This window comes from Nomascus leucogenys, chromosome 13, assembly GCF_006542625.1.
Source record: "Nomascus leucogenys isolate Asia chromosome 13, Asia_NLE_v1, whole genome shotgun sequence".
Classification (NCBI taxonomy): Eukaryota; Metazoa; Chordata; class Mammalia; order Primates; family Hylobatidae; genus Nomascus; species Nomascus leucogenys.
Genome location: NC_044393.1, coordinates 66,385,641 through 66,400,039, shown reverse-complemented (window position 1 = coordinate 66,400,039; position 14,399 = coordinate 66,385,641). Strand labels below are relative to the sequence as shown.

The following is a 14,399-nucleotide window of genomic DNA, read 5'->3' as shown; positions in this document are numbered from 1 at the left end:
TCCTGGTCTTCCTTCCTTTCCGGTGATAAACGGCGCGGCTACAAGCCAGCTACTGCTCAAAATGCTCCACCCGCGGGCCCGAGCCCCTCTCTCTTGGCTGGGCGGGGGCCCAGGTCCAGGACCGAGGGTCCCTTAACCTCCACAAGGCGCCCAGGCTGAGCGCCCGGGCGGCAAGAGGTGCAAGGGCGCACACCCCCGGAGAACGCCTGGCTGCCTCGGTTCCGCTCTGTGTGATTTTTTGCGCTCCGCAGCTCGGGAGAGGAGCTGGGTGTGCGTAAAAACTGCATCTTTCCTGGGTGCTTTGGCAGATACTGCTGGGTTAGGTCCCCAGGGTCATGGACCCTCCAAGTTCCCCTCCCTATGGGCTCTGTATTTAAGCCCTGCACCAAGGAATCAAAGCCAACAGGTCATTTCGCAGAGGCCTGGCCCCTCCCTAACCTTGCCCTGCATAGACGCGGCAGCTCCAAATTTACAAGTGCTATAGCTCTTCATCCCAGCGTCAGGGAGAGAAGCGAAGCAATGAGTTGAGAATCATCTCTGGATTCTTGTATCCCATGCATAGTAATCTTCTTATCCCCCGGCCCCCTTCCTCGTTTCCCCACACTGCACGCTCAGGGACTTGTTTGCCAACGGATGGCCTCCGCAATCCGGAACGCGCGCTCCTAGAGCCCACGGATGCTTTTTGGCCTGGAGCTTCCCTAAAGGTTCCTGTATTCGCGTGTGCTCGTAACCATGCAGCGGTGTTCCCCCTTCCCCGCCTCACCTCATCCCCAGACATCTCTTGCCATCATTTCACGCACCCGTGTCTAAAACCCCGCGTTTCTCCCCACCCCCGTCAGGCGCAGCACCCCCTCCCTCGGCTGCGCCCGGAGGGGAGCAGAGCGGACAGGGGCGCGCGGGAGGCGCGCAGAGCTTTCGGGCTGCAGGCGCTCGCTGCGCCTGGGGAATTGGGCTGTGGGCGAGGCGGCCCGGGCTGGCCTTTATCGCTCGCCGGGCCCATCGTTTGAAACTTTATCAGCGAGTCTCGCCACTCGTCGCAGACGCGAGCGGGGGGCGGGGGCGCGGCGAGGCGCCGGCGGCCGTGACGAGGCGCTCCCGGAGCTGAGCGCTTCTGCTCTGGGCACGCATGGCGCCCGCACACGGAGTCTGACCTGATGCAGACGCAAGGGGGTTAATATGAACGCCCCTCTCGGTGGAATCTGGCTCTGGCTCCCTCTGCTCTTGACCTGGCTCACCCCCGAGGTCAACTCTTCATGGTGGTAAGTCCACGCGCACGGGCGCGGGGGGATTTTGGAGATCGGAGTGGGGACCGCATTGGCCACATAGACTCTTCCTGGCTGCGTTCCCCCGCGGCCGCAGCAGTCTCGGATTCGGGCCCGAACCCTGGCTACTGCCCTCTTATCGCCCCATGGTGAGCCCCTTCTCTTTTCCCAGAAGATCATGTCAGCTTTGACAACTCGATAAAACCACATTCCCCCTCAAATGAGAGCTCCGATGTTTGGTTTATTTGGATCCAGCTGAGCCACAGCAAAATCAGCCAATTTCTTATCCTGTTGAGAGACGTGCTAGCCTGGTCTCCAGCTCTAGCACAGACGTGTGTGTGTGTGTGTGTGTGTGTGTGTGTGTGTGTGTAAATTCACCTTGAAAACTACAACCGCCTCCCCCGCCCCAAGCCCCCACCTCGCCAAAAATGCCTCAAGGTAAGTCGACGGGCCAACTCAACCAGTCAGGAGTTGTAGAACCTAAAGCGTGTGATTTTGTATTATTTCCCGTCCTTCCACATTCCAGGTTCACCCCAGTGGGGCGGAAGAACATTTTGCTGCCTCCAGTTAGAGACTATGGCTTTAATGCAAAACTACAGACCCTGGGGTCTGTCGCTAAGATGTTACCTTGTTCACAGCCGTCCCTGCAAAGAGTAACTTTGCTGCTTTCCTTTGTACGTTGGTCTGCAATTTATTTATTTATTTATTTTTGCATAGTGATGGAATGTTGAACCATACCAGGTCGCTAAAAGTTCCAAAGGCAGATTCCCTCCCTATCTAGAAACTCTTCTCCGTCTGCTAACTTTCTGGTCTTGGAAAGAGATAGAGTTGATAGCCCTGTAATTTCCTTGCACCTAAAAGTTTCAGAACAGATATTAAAATATTGATTCAGAGAGACCCGTTATCGTGGGCTAATTTTTAAAGAATCTGGTAAGGAGTCTCAGCTAAAGTACAGACTAGAGCAGAGAAATTTTAAGGAAGACACTGGAGCTCTTCAAAGGAGCAAGGCAATGTGCTGATGGGAAGAGGAGTTCAATTCCTTCCTAAGCCGGCTTTGAACAGGGAGGCGTTTAGCCTTGACATTGCTGACACAGGATCAAAGATTGATTTATCAGACTGGCCATTTTTCAATAAAATGACTATTTCTGTTTCCATGGGTGTATAAACATTATTTATTGCTCAGGCTTTTTGTCACATTGTCTCTCAGCTGTCACTTAAATATATTTTTTGGAAGTCACAGCTGTAACGATTTTATGATCATATAAAATAATGAAAATACAAGAAAAAGACATTCTCCTTGTTTGATCGCTTCAAAAGACACCTATGGCAGCTTGGGTTATATAAAAGGTACCTTTCTAAACATTTCATGACTAATAGAGAACATCTGGGTAGAGATGATGATGTAATTTTTTGTTAAAGTTTCTTTTCAAAAAGTACTTTATGGAGCTATAACACTGTTTGATTCTTCCAAACATTTAGTGTCCTTAATAACAATAGAAAGAATTTTTTTCCAAAGGATCTTTATAAAAGCCAAAAAGAGCTACAAAATGGAAATATTTAAAAGGCTCTTCAGTAAGGAAAGAACAGCCTGTCCGTGAGGAGAGTGTAACATCAGATACCAGCAGGTGTTGATTAGACAGATACAGACAGTTTTTAAGACATTCTGTCAAATAATGGGAATGAAGAGCTTCTAAGGTCAGCTTCCCCCAAAGCCAAGTCCAGACACATTGTGTCACTGAGATCTGAGCCTTCTTGAGAACAGTCTTCCACACATTCTCCGCAAGACACGTTGCTTCTTACCCGTCATTCACTTCCCCAAATGCCAACCTTGCCTCTGTCCCCCTGCCCAGAGCATCATCTGGTGGACCTAGCTTCGTGTCCAACAGACAGTCATCACAGCATTTTGGGGATGACTTCTGCAAGATCACTCACTATGCCTGCCTGCCTTGCCTGTTTCTCCACTAAAATAAAAAGTAAATACCCTTGCTTTCTAATATCACCAGAAGGATAAAGAATTCATATTTGAAAAGTGCTTTGAACCCTTAGTCTCCCAGGAACACCGAGCCAGGCCTCCCTGTTCACGTTGCCCTCACCTCTGTGTTGGTTGGTCCCTTATAGGTACATGAGAGCTACAGGTGGCTCCTCCAGGGTGATGTGCGATAATGTGCCAGGCCTGGTGAGCAGCCAGCGGCAACTGTGTCACCGACATCCAGATGTGATGCGTGCCATTAGCCAGGGCGTGGCCGAGTGGACAGCGGAATGCCAGTACCAGTTCCGCCAGCACCGCTGGAATTGCAACACCCTGGACAGGGATCACAGCCTCTTTGGCAGGGTCCTACTCCGAAGTAAGTCTCCTGCCTTCACCCAGCCCTGTGGCTCTCCACTCATGCACAGCTCCCTCACTCCATCTTCAGAGACCCTGCTTATCTTCTATTGCATTTTATTCCATCAGAAGTTTGTTCTGTTGGGCGTCATTGTCCCTGTTTTACAGGTGAGGACTAGAGAAATCAAGGAACATGTCTAGAGGCTGTAAGAGGTGAATTAAAAGGACGAAGTAGAACCCCAGCCTATTGTCTTTTCATTCTTTGCTCTGTCCATCACTCCAATAGGGCACATCCTCCAGGTTCAGATTTCGTCTCTAAGAGACGAGAGGGAGGAGCCACAAGTCTCTTTTGACTTTTTCCTTGGCTTTCTGGGGCTTCCCCCAGAAGAATTTGAGCAGATCATCAGGATAGAATCTTCAAATCTTTTCTCAGCAAAGGATTATCAGTATTGCAAAAACACCACGTAAGTGATATTAAGAAGCAGAGACAAATCTCTACTCACCACTTTTCACCTTCCATTCAGCTACTCAGCCTTGGGTCACTCTGTGTCTAAATTCAACATTTTTCCTACCAACAGATTGTAAGTTCTATAAGGGCAGAAACTAACCTATATTCCCTGCACCTTGCTTGGTGCCTTGTGTATTGCAGGCCCTGTTCATTCATTATGATGAATGAGTGGATAAACTTGTAGTGGGTACCTATTATTTTCCAGCTACATTTTAAGCAATAAGGATAGCTATGGAGGATAGAGGTGGGAAACATGAATACATAGAGGATTTTTTCTTCCTTAGCAGGAACCGTAAACATTTTCTAATTACATAGTAAACTTCTTAAAAGTTCTGAATATGGAAAGTAGCTCACTAGCTAGGACACAATCAAAGCAAATTAATTGAAAATCGTATTTCATTTTCAAATAATACCCATCTGCTAACCTGGCATTATTAGCATTCTCCAAGAAACACCACAGTCCATTTGCTATTAGAAAATCTGACTGAAAACACAGCAGTTTATGTGCAAACCCCAAAAATAGGAAACTTTATACTTGTTTTTGCCTACCCCCCCCAATTCCTAAGAAAATCATCCGGACTGTGCACTTGGTAATGCTTAACAGAGGGTGTTTCTATCATGTAATCATCACAGCCCTAGGGTTTTATGAGGCCAAATGCATAACTGAATGTCTCTAAAATCCCCCAAGGGCGTAGTACTCTCATTCTTAGAGTATCCCTAAAGTTAATTTACTGCGATATTCTGCAATTTTATTCTCTAGTTTAAGAACTATATTCTTCTGCATTCCTTTTGGAGTTTCGATATGACATCGCAAATTTTTGAAAGGTTAATAATAAATTTCAGCTTCATGGAATTTTAAGACTTCACCTAGATTATCTTGCCAGTGAATCAATTAAAGAAACTGGACCTTGTTAAAGAGAGTTTGCAAATATCTAGCACGAGTAACCTCTGGATATATTATGCATGGCTCTCAGTGTTTAAAACATATCGGGATTTTTTTTCAAAGTGCTTACAACCATTTTGCAATGATTTCAAATTAGATGTACATCTCATTTATGAAATGATCATCTCTGGATCTATTAAGATGTCTACATATTTGAATAAAACCTTTAGATCACATATCAAAGGAAGCAATATTGACCAGTGATCCTAAAGAAAATATATCCACCAAAGCTGGGGATTCATTTATAAAATACTGTAACTTAATCTTGACACTATTATTTTCTTCAGAGCTGTAGAATTGCTGAGAGGAAGGAGGTTAGAACTAGAGGTAACAGCCAGGCTCACTCCTACAATCCCAGCACTTTGGGAGACTGAGGTGGGCAGGTCACTTGAGGCCAGGAGTTCGAGACCAGCCTGGCCAACATGGCGAAACCCCATGGGCGTGGTGGTACATGCCCTTAATCCTAGCTACTTGGGAGGCTGAGGCATGAAAATCACTTGAACCTGGGAGGAGGAGGTTGCAGTGAGCCAACATATTGCCACTGCACTCCAGCCTGGGTGACAGGACTGGAGGAAACAGAACTAGTTTAAATTAGTCTAGGCCTCAGGTAAATAAGAGATTCTAACTTGTACTTCCTTCAGATTTTTTCAGATGAAGCAGAATACTTTGCCAAAGTACTCAGAACTTAAACCACTCATGCTACATCATTTCTTTCCATTCTTCACAGAAGGCCAGGTTCCCTCTCAGACATTTATGCAAACTCTTGTGACTGTCAGTGATGATTTTGTGTTGGTTATGGGAGGGCTGTATTTGGCCTAAAGCAGCTTATCCTGGAAATAATCAAGAAATTCCAATGAAGCTATCCAAAGATTTCTACAATTAGTTGCTTGGAGAAAAAGTTACATCTTAGAGTTGTGGATACCTAAATATGCTCATAGATGAATAGGAAAGGCAAAGGGCAAGACCATTTATAAGAAGAACATAAAATTACCAAAATGTCCCATGGTCATAGAGAAATGGAGAACATTTGCCTGTTTGGCTTTAGAGAGTCAGAGTAAGACAGTACAATTTTTAGAAACATTTGTAATTTACTCATTCAACAGTTACCAGTCACAGGCAGAGAAACAAGGACAGAACTAGCAAATCTAAAAATATTCCTGCAAGAATACACCTCCAAAATTCTAGAATTAGCCTTAGAAAACACAAAGGTAATTAGCTCTCATCCTTATAAATATTTTTTATAAAGCAAATACTTTAAAGAGAATTGAACAATCCATAACCTTCAAGAAACCCTAGCTTCTAGAGTTTTGCCTTCCTAAGTAACAGTCTCTCTACCCCAAATAAAAACTGTGCCTGCGTACTTAATAGATATTGCTTGGTTTATCTACATACAAAAATTAGAGAAACTTCAATAGCAACACATTAGGAAATATAGATGTCACCACTTAGATCTGGATTTTGTTTCATTTTGTGATAGCTTTAAAAAGGATCTTTCTAAGAAGAGGCCCAGGATCAAAATTTGTTTTGTTACAAAGCCAGCTCTTGAAATGTGCTACTACTTCACACATAACATTTTAGTGATTCATCTAAACACTTAACTGAAAACATTTTAGGGCTATATCTACACGGTACCAAACCATCTGGAGTTAAAATGAAAAACCAGTCAATGTGCTAAATTTTTAATTTAAATAAAGGAACATCTAGCCATTTAGTAATGTGTTTGAATAATAAATGACAAATATTTAGAAAAGTTGTATTTTTGCTTTGGAAATTATTTCTGAAATGAAGCAGATTGTGATTTGTTTTCTTCCAGTCAACAAGTTAATGTAATTGTTTCCAAGTTATACCAGGATGAATTCTGCACCTAGACAATTTATTTCTCTTGTTGCTTTCAAAAATACTGTCTGGTTACCTGATATGCTATCATCCCCATCTTCCATGCCTTTCCTGTAATAGACCACCTCATAAAATGTCTCTTCTTTCTTCTTAAAAAATAAGACTAGTGCTACATCCTTAAGCTTTTGGGAATTTCCTCCCCTATGTGATCTCTCTAAACATGGGCGCTGGCTTCTAAATCCCAAACCAAGCTTTAGAAAATAAATGCAGTAACTATGGAAAAGGTATTTTCTTAAATTGTAAAGTGGATATAATAAAAGTTTTATTTATCTGAAAGCCACTACCTGAGATTAAGTCACATTAGCATGTATCAGTCGCCTTCTTTTACAAAACTTCTCAATTCCACTTAGAATATCTGTGATCTATATAGTATAAGCTGGGACTCTTTAAAACAGCTCTCATAACCATCATATTTCCCTCTGGAGAGCACTGTCTGCTACCTGTGGCGAATAGTCATATAATTGATTTTACCTAACTACAGGGCATGATTGATTCATTTTTTGATGGTTAGAGGTTTGGGGGGTAAATATTTTCTGAAGGCTGAGGTAAGTGCCATTTAATATGGTGTAGATATGATTTCCTGATTTTTAATAATGAGACTAGCAGAGCAAATATTGCAAGGGATGTATAATAAATTTTAACACTGAATGACAAACGGAAACAAGCAGGGCTTCAGTGCGAAAAGGTGGTTTGCTCTCCCAGCTGTGTGGTTCAAAAAGTCACACTCCTCTTGACATATCGAATCACCGAATGGTTCTCTGTTTTCTGCCTTGCATTGGCATTAGGTTATCCAGCTTCTATTTTGATTGTTAATATATTTGCCGCAGCACCATTAATAAAAGGGCATGCTAATAACAATGAAATACAGCTCCACTTGAAAAATGAGGTGCACTTGGACCCTAAAGAGCCTTATATCTGTCATTATACCACGACACCGTGTTATGAGTTACTACAGATTATTAAAATAATTTAATGTAGTTATTGCACTGAAATATGTACCTTTCAGCCTGTAAGTGAAAGTAGCCTGTGCTCTAATAAAGAACAATTCTAAGAAAGCACCCCAAAGGGTTCTTGCCCAAGTCTAATTATAGGCGGTAAATTTGTTTCCTTCCAGAAAAACCAAAGAAAAACTTTTCACTGTCTTTTACCCAATACCAGTGATTAGTGCAGGTGTTCCAGAAGAAAGTAAATTCACCTTAATAGTTAGACATATAGTATGTAACTCAAGGATATTGCATATTGCCTTCAGCAATCTCTCAGTTACTTATGAAAGTCAGTGCCAAGCCCAAGCTCGCCAGTGTTAATGCAAGGGGCTGGTTACTGCCAGAATTCTCTTCCCACCTTAGTCCCTAGATTTCTTTGAATTCAGTATTTCATTCTCAATAATTTAAATGCATATGAGTATCTTCAGTAAGTCCTGGAGGTTTGGAAGGATTTTTTGAGGAAAGCTGTGGTGTCATGAGTACCCAACTATATTGTGGAATGATAGAATTGTAGCATTCAGACTGTAAAGAAAAAGGCCTAGAGATGCTCTGCTCCTCTCTTCTAGGATATCTAGAGCTCTCTGTTGAAACAGGGCAAGCCTGTGTTTGAGACTAATGTGAAGCCAGGAGCTGGGCAAGGCCATCTTTTTCTTTGATACTGCTTATTTAAGAAGAGCTGCCACACAGATATCTAAATTGACAAAAACCTATATTAGATGGAGATGGTTCATATTAAAGAAAGAGCCTGGGCTCTAGGAAAGAACCCTTCAAGAATATCAGTACCTTGTTGTCTAGTGGCAAAGGTTGTCTGAAACAGAGCAAGTATTAAACAATTATCATATGAAAGTTACTCAGAAATAGTGCTACCGGACCACTTTTAAGAAAAGCATTTTTGTTTCAGGTAGTCGGGAATCTGCCTTTGTTTATGCCATCTCCTCAGCTGGAGTTGTATTTGCCATCACCAGGGCCTGTAGCCAAGGAGAAGTAAAATCCTGCTCCTGTGATCCAAAGAAGATGGGAAGCGCCAAGGACAGCAAGGGCATTTTTGATTGGGGTGGCTGCAGTGATAACATTGACTATGGGATCAAGTTCGCCCGCGCATTTGTGGATGCAAAGGAAAGGAAAGGAAAGGATGCCAGAGCCCTGATGAATCTTCACAACAACAGAGCTGGCAGGAAGGTATGGAAATGCAACGGTGCTCATTTTGTAGGCTGCATGGCTTTATAAACCACTTAGGCAGAGTTTATCTTAAACTTTCCTAGAATTGATAAAATGCTGTGTAGTCATAACTTCCTACTGTCCCCCAGCCATTAGCTGTTGGCTCTGAAGAATACTAACAACTAGGTTGAAATATTCCCAACCACACTCCATCTTCCTTCCTACAGCTAGTTGAAGGAGTCCACCCACTGTGTTTGGCATTGTGTTGACTCAAGTCTTTTATGGTCTCTCCGGACACTATCATTTAAGCAGAAGATACGATCTGTGGGTTAGGATAGTGCTTCATCCCACATAGCAATGGTACACTGAATGCTTATATCTAAGGGATATAAAGACCCAGAGCATCTTTTCTTACATGTATCATGAAAACAACTCACCAAGCATGGTTTGTTGGCTTCTTCTAGATTTAGGGATGCCCTCTTTGGGAACCTGACCCAAGTCTCACTCATAAAAGCCCCACCTTGTTGTTTCTGATGCTGGATAAGTAAGTGGACGAGGGGAAGACATGATCCCCAAAGGATATTCTGGCCCCTTCTCCTCTAGACCTCATTAACTTCCTGGGCTCCACTCAGTGTACACCCTCTAACCACCATTTGTTAAAAGAGGAAATTGAAGCCCTCAAGGTACTCAAGGTCACAAGGAAGTTAGCAGAAAGGACTAGAAAGTTAGGTTTCAACACCTAGTCCAGGGGTGCTTTACCCTAGGGTTAAACCATTTCAATGCCAATGTTCGGACCCATTGATGACCCATGTCTTTTGGTACTGGGTATCAGTTATTCTGGTATGACCAGAATAACTAGAGAATTTAATGCTGTACTTGATGCTTTTGTGTGGAAAGCATTAACTGGCTGGGTGAATCAAATATTTGTTCAGAACTATTCTAGAATAATCTAATTGCCAATAGGAAGAGATAACCATAATTTGTCTTTTATCAACACAACATAAAAATGTGTTTGATATTAATATATAAAGAAAGATCAGCATAAAATTGAGAGGTCCCTGGGGGGGGCTTTAATATGAAAAATAATAGAAAAGAATGGATGAAAACCCCTTTACTAGGCTCCTGGAGAGAACAAATCTCATTTAAAGGAAGTTGGAAGGAAAGAACTCCTGCTTAGCACATGGTATAACATGAGTGTGACCTGAACTGTTTACAAATAGTACCTTTCTTGAACTTTAAAAATCAACATTCCTAATTTTCATGAATTTATGAACTTACAGTCACTACTGCCAAGAAAATAGACGATGGTTGTGCAATCCTACAACTATTGGTAATTACTGTTTGTGCAATGATTTGGATAAAAAAATTTACACTGACCTTTGTCCTAACATTGATAGTGCATGTATAAGTTATAAAGTGTGGTGACTTTGATAGGAGTGTGCTGCTTAATTGTTCAAACAGGGTATATAGTTAGATTTCTCTATTTGGAAAGATAAAAGATATTGTATCCAAAAGAATATTGACTTATCAAAATAAATGTTAATTTCACTAAATAGGTCATTAGATGTTGAATGTTTCAACTCTTCAAGACAATAGATCATAACTATTATATTTTAGGCCCTGAATAAACACAACTTTTAATGTAAATCACATGATTCTTCACCATGTAGAGGTGAACAGCTGTCAGGCCTCAGATATTCTCCTGCCTGCTCTGCAAAACTTAGGAGGCTACTTTTGATTGGAATAAAAGTGCACACACTGACTTTTTAAAATGTGGCTTTAATTAATGGTGGGTGGGCAGACTTTTTCAAGGAGATGCATGATGTCAGTGAATATGAACTTTAATGAGAGTAAATGTATTGAGATAAACATGCGTCTCTAATTCTCTTCTTGCGGTCATTAGACCCCCAGTCTCTACTCCCCCTTTGTACTAGCAGAAGGTCTGTGGAATCAAAATGAGAACAGGCTGGGCTTGTTTGAAGGCAGGCCTCCTGAGCTAAGCCTCCAACTGGCTTGGCTCTAAGGCTCTAGAAAGCCCCCACTTCCCAGGGCTGATGGTAACATCAGTCCACTTTTTTTCTTCTTCTTTGTGCTTTTCAGCATTTTCCAAATTGGCCAATATGAACATCTACTTTTTAAACTGGGAGGGGTAGGGGAGAGCAATATGTTTCATTTTTTTTAAAACCATCTATTCTAAGATTGCTCTGTTAAGCTAATGTTATAAGTCAGAATTCATCACTGCCATTCACAATGGGCCTTAATTTTTCCCCAATATTTGAACAATTTATTTACTATAGCAGTTGGTTAGAGCACCCTCATGTGTCTCTGTACTGTAATGTCATTTTAGATCCTCTGTGCTGTATCATTTAATCACAGTTTCAGCAGAATTTATAATGATTTTTTTCTTCCATGTTTACTTAAATGCTCGTCCTTGATTGAGTCTAGTTTTCCACCTCCAATTAGGACTATGAATAAGTACTAAAAAGATAAGCCTGTGTTGTTCAAAACAAATATTCTATCAAGAAGGAAATTCTATAGCATCCTTCAGCAGCTCTGTTTAGGTCTAAAGAAGCCATGCTATAAAAACTTCCAAATTACATTTTAAGATACTTTTAGGTAAATTACATGCAAAAGGTCAGTATCTGCCATTTATTTCCTTTGATGAGCTTGCAAACAAGCACCTTTTAAATTTGTCCACTCTTCCAGCCTGGGCAACATGGTGAAACCCTGTCTCTACAGAAAAATACAAAAAATTAGCCAAGTGTGGCAGTGCTACTACCACAGCTATTCAGCTACTATTCCCAGCTATACTCAAGAGGCTGAGGTGGGAGGATCACGTGAGCCAGGGAGGTTGAGGCTGCAGTGAGTCTTGATCGCACCACAGCATTCCAGCCTGGGTGACAGCACGAGACCCTGTCTCAAAAAAACAAAACAAACAAACAAACAAAAAAGTTAGTTCACTGTTTCTTCTAAGATGAAATAATGAAATAATCACAACTTCTTTAAATGTTCCTAAGGGAATTTGTATCAAAATAACTCATGTTTCCAATCTTACTGCCCTTCCATCACTCTGAAAGTTTCTATAAGAGTAGCAATTTCCATAAGAATAAGAGGAATTTCATGAAAATACTTTTCCTAAAAGGTGCCTCTAACTTAAAAATAGAAAAGAACATGGGACTTCAAATCAGATGCACCTTTGTTTTAACCTTACATTACCAGTGGCTTTGCTCATTGAATCTCGGTTTTTCTCATGTATGAAAGGGCATTTTGTGGTGCTATGGGAAGACAAGTGTAAGGCAGATAGCACAGAACCTGGCATGTAATAGATGCTTAATAAAAGTTCCTTTCCCTTTTGTGAAGTTAAGATTATTTGTAACTCAGGTAACGGAGCTAGGCAGAAGTCCATCCAGCTGAAATTATTATTTAGGATTCAATCTGATCACTCCATCTATCTACAGAGTCATCTTCTATTCAGTTAACATACTAATAAAACCAGGCATATAGTATTTTTTAATTTATGAAATACTGTCAAATGTTTTATAATTTGATATTTCCAAAACCCCTGTAGGAATAAAAAATAGTATTCATATTTCTACTTTTCAGATGAGCAACTGGGCCTGAGAGGGATGGAGAGACTAAAGCAGGGTCATAGAATCATGAAGTACTAGATCCTGGGAGTTCACATCCACTCCTGTTGTCCCATGTGCCCTCGTCTACATTTCCATATTGCCTTTGTTGAGAATTTCTGAGAAAACAAACAATATTTCTATATGTACGGGGGAAAAACCAGCAGCTACTACCTTTGGAAGGTAGTTTACTGATGATTTTTTTTTTCTTTGTGTGTGTCTTCACACATTCTCTAAAATGAATGTGTATTGGTTTTTAACAACAAGGAAAAGTTGTTTTAAGTGCCGAAAACCTAACTGCCAGTCATTGTGAGCACACCCAAACCAACTTATTCTTCTTTTTGGAGGATTTGCAAAATTTCAACAAACGGCACTGCAACTTTCAGAGTTCTGTTCTTGTATTTTGGGACTAACTTTGGTTCAACAGTTATTTTATTAAGGAATTACTTTGGGAAAGGCATCGGTTTTGGTACTAAATCAATGTGGAAAAGAATAAAACAAAGCAGCCCCTGACCATAAGAAACTAAATTTTAGTCAAGGAGACAAGAGTAATACAATTGCAAGGCAAGCAATGCTATGTGGTATAATAACATAATCAGCCACAGGGCCAGTTAGCTGAGGAGATAATGGTTGTATCATAAAAAGAACTGGGTGTTTGAGCTGGAGATAAAAGATTTCCCATGGTTGAGATAGGGAAAGCACTTTCCAGGATGAAGGGACTTCAAGACAAAGACAGATATTGGAGCAGGAAGTGTATCATAAAGTTGAGGAATACAAGAACTCTAGGGTGGAGCTCAAGACTGAGAGTTAATAGGAACTGAGGCTGAAAATTTGAAATTTGAGTCCCAGCCAGATCTGGAGAGTCCTTTTTTTTTTTTTTTTTTGAGACAGGGTCTCGCTTTGTTACCCAGGATGGAGTGCCATGGTGCAACCTCGGCTCACTGCAGCCTGGACCTCCTGGGCTCAAGCAATCCTCCCACCTGTCTCAGTAGCCAGGACTACAGGCACATGCCACCATGCCTGACTAATTTGGGGTGTTTCTTGTTTGTTTGTTTTTTGGTAGAGATGAGCTTTCGCCATGTTGCCCAGGCTGGTGTTGAACTCCCGGGCTCAAGGGATCTGCCCAACTTGTCCTCTCAAAGTGCTAGGATTACAGGCCTTGAGCCACGGCACCCGGCCTGGAGAGTCTCAAATACTGTGCAGAGACATTTGGCTGCCACTGGGAAGACAAGAGGAAGGCATTGAACAGTGGGAGAGAAAGTTAAATATTTAAGTTTAATTTTCATGCATTTGTTGATTTCTCTAGAGTCCACTTTGAAAGAGTGATAGCTATCAAAGTTCAAACCTTCTGTAATATGTTTGAGTTCATGACTTAAAAAATTAACTGGGCAAGGTGGCATGCAACTGTAATCCCAGCTACTGGGGAGGCTGAGGTGGGAGGATCACTTGCGCTCAGGAGTTTGAGACCAGCTTGGGCAACATAGTGAGATCCCGTATCAAAAAAAAATAGATTTACTAGGAAAATTGTGAGAAATTTGCATCTCTTTGAATTTTATTTTTAGCCTTAAATATACATATAAGTACTGATATGGTAAGCTTCTGGGTATTTATTAATATTAAAAAATTAGCATATGGCAACTGTTGCTATTTACATTTTCAACATGATAGTTAATGTTATTATTGGCTCCTCTACTCATTGG

At 41.6% G+C, this 14,399-nt stretch overlaps 1 protein-coding gene across 1 annotated transcript in view; it reads left to right on the top strand.

Annotated features, from left to right (window-relative positions):
* Positions 1–875: 875 nt before the first annotated feature.
* The window catches only part of WNT2 (Wnt family member 2), a 46,710-nt gene continuing 33,186 nt past the window's right edge, over positions 876–14,399 (top strand). Inside the window, exons 1-3 of the mRNA XM_003261236.3 lie at positions 876–1,259; positions 3,381–3,607; positions 8,817–9,094. Of these exons, the coding sequence (XP_003261284.1) occupies positions 1,177–1,259; positions 3,381–3,607; positions 8,817–9,094 (588 nt within the window). The 5' untranslated portion in view covers positions 876–1,176. The remainder of the gene's footprint in view (positions 1,260–3,380; positions 3,608–8,816; positions 9,095–14,399) is intronic.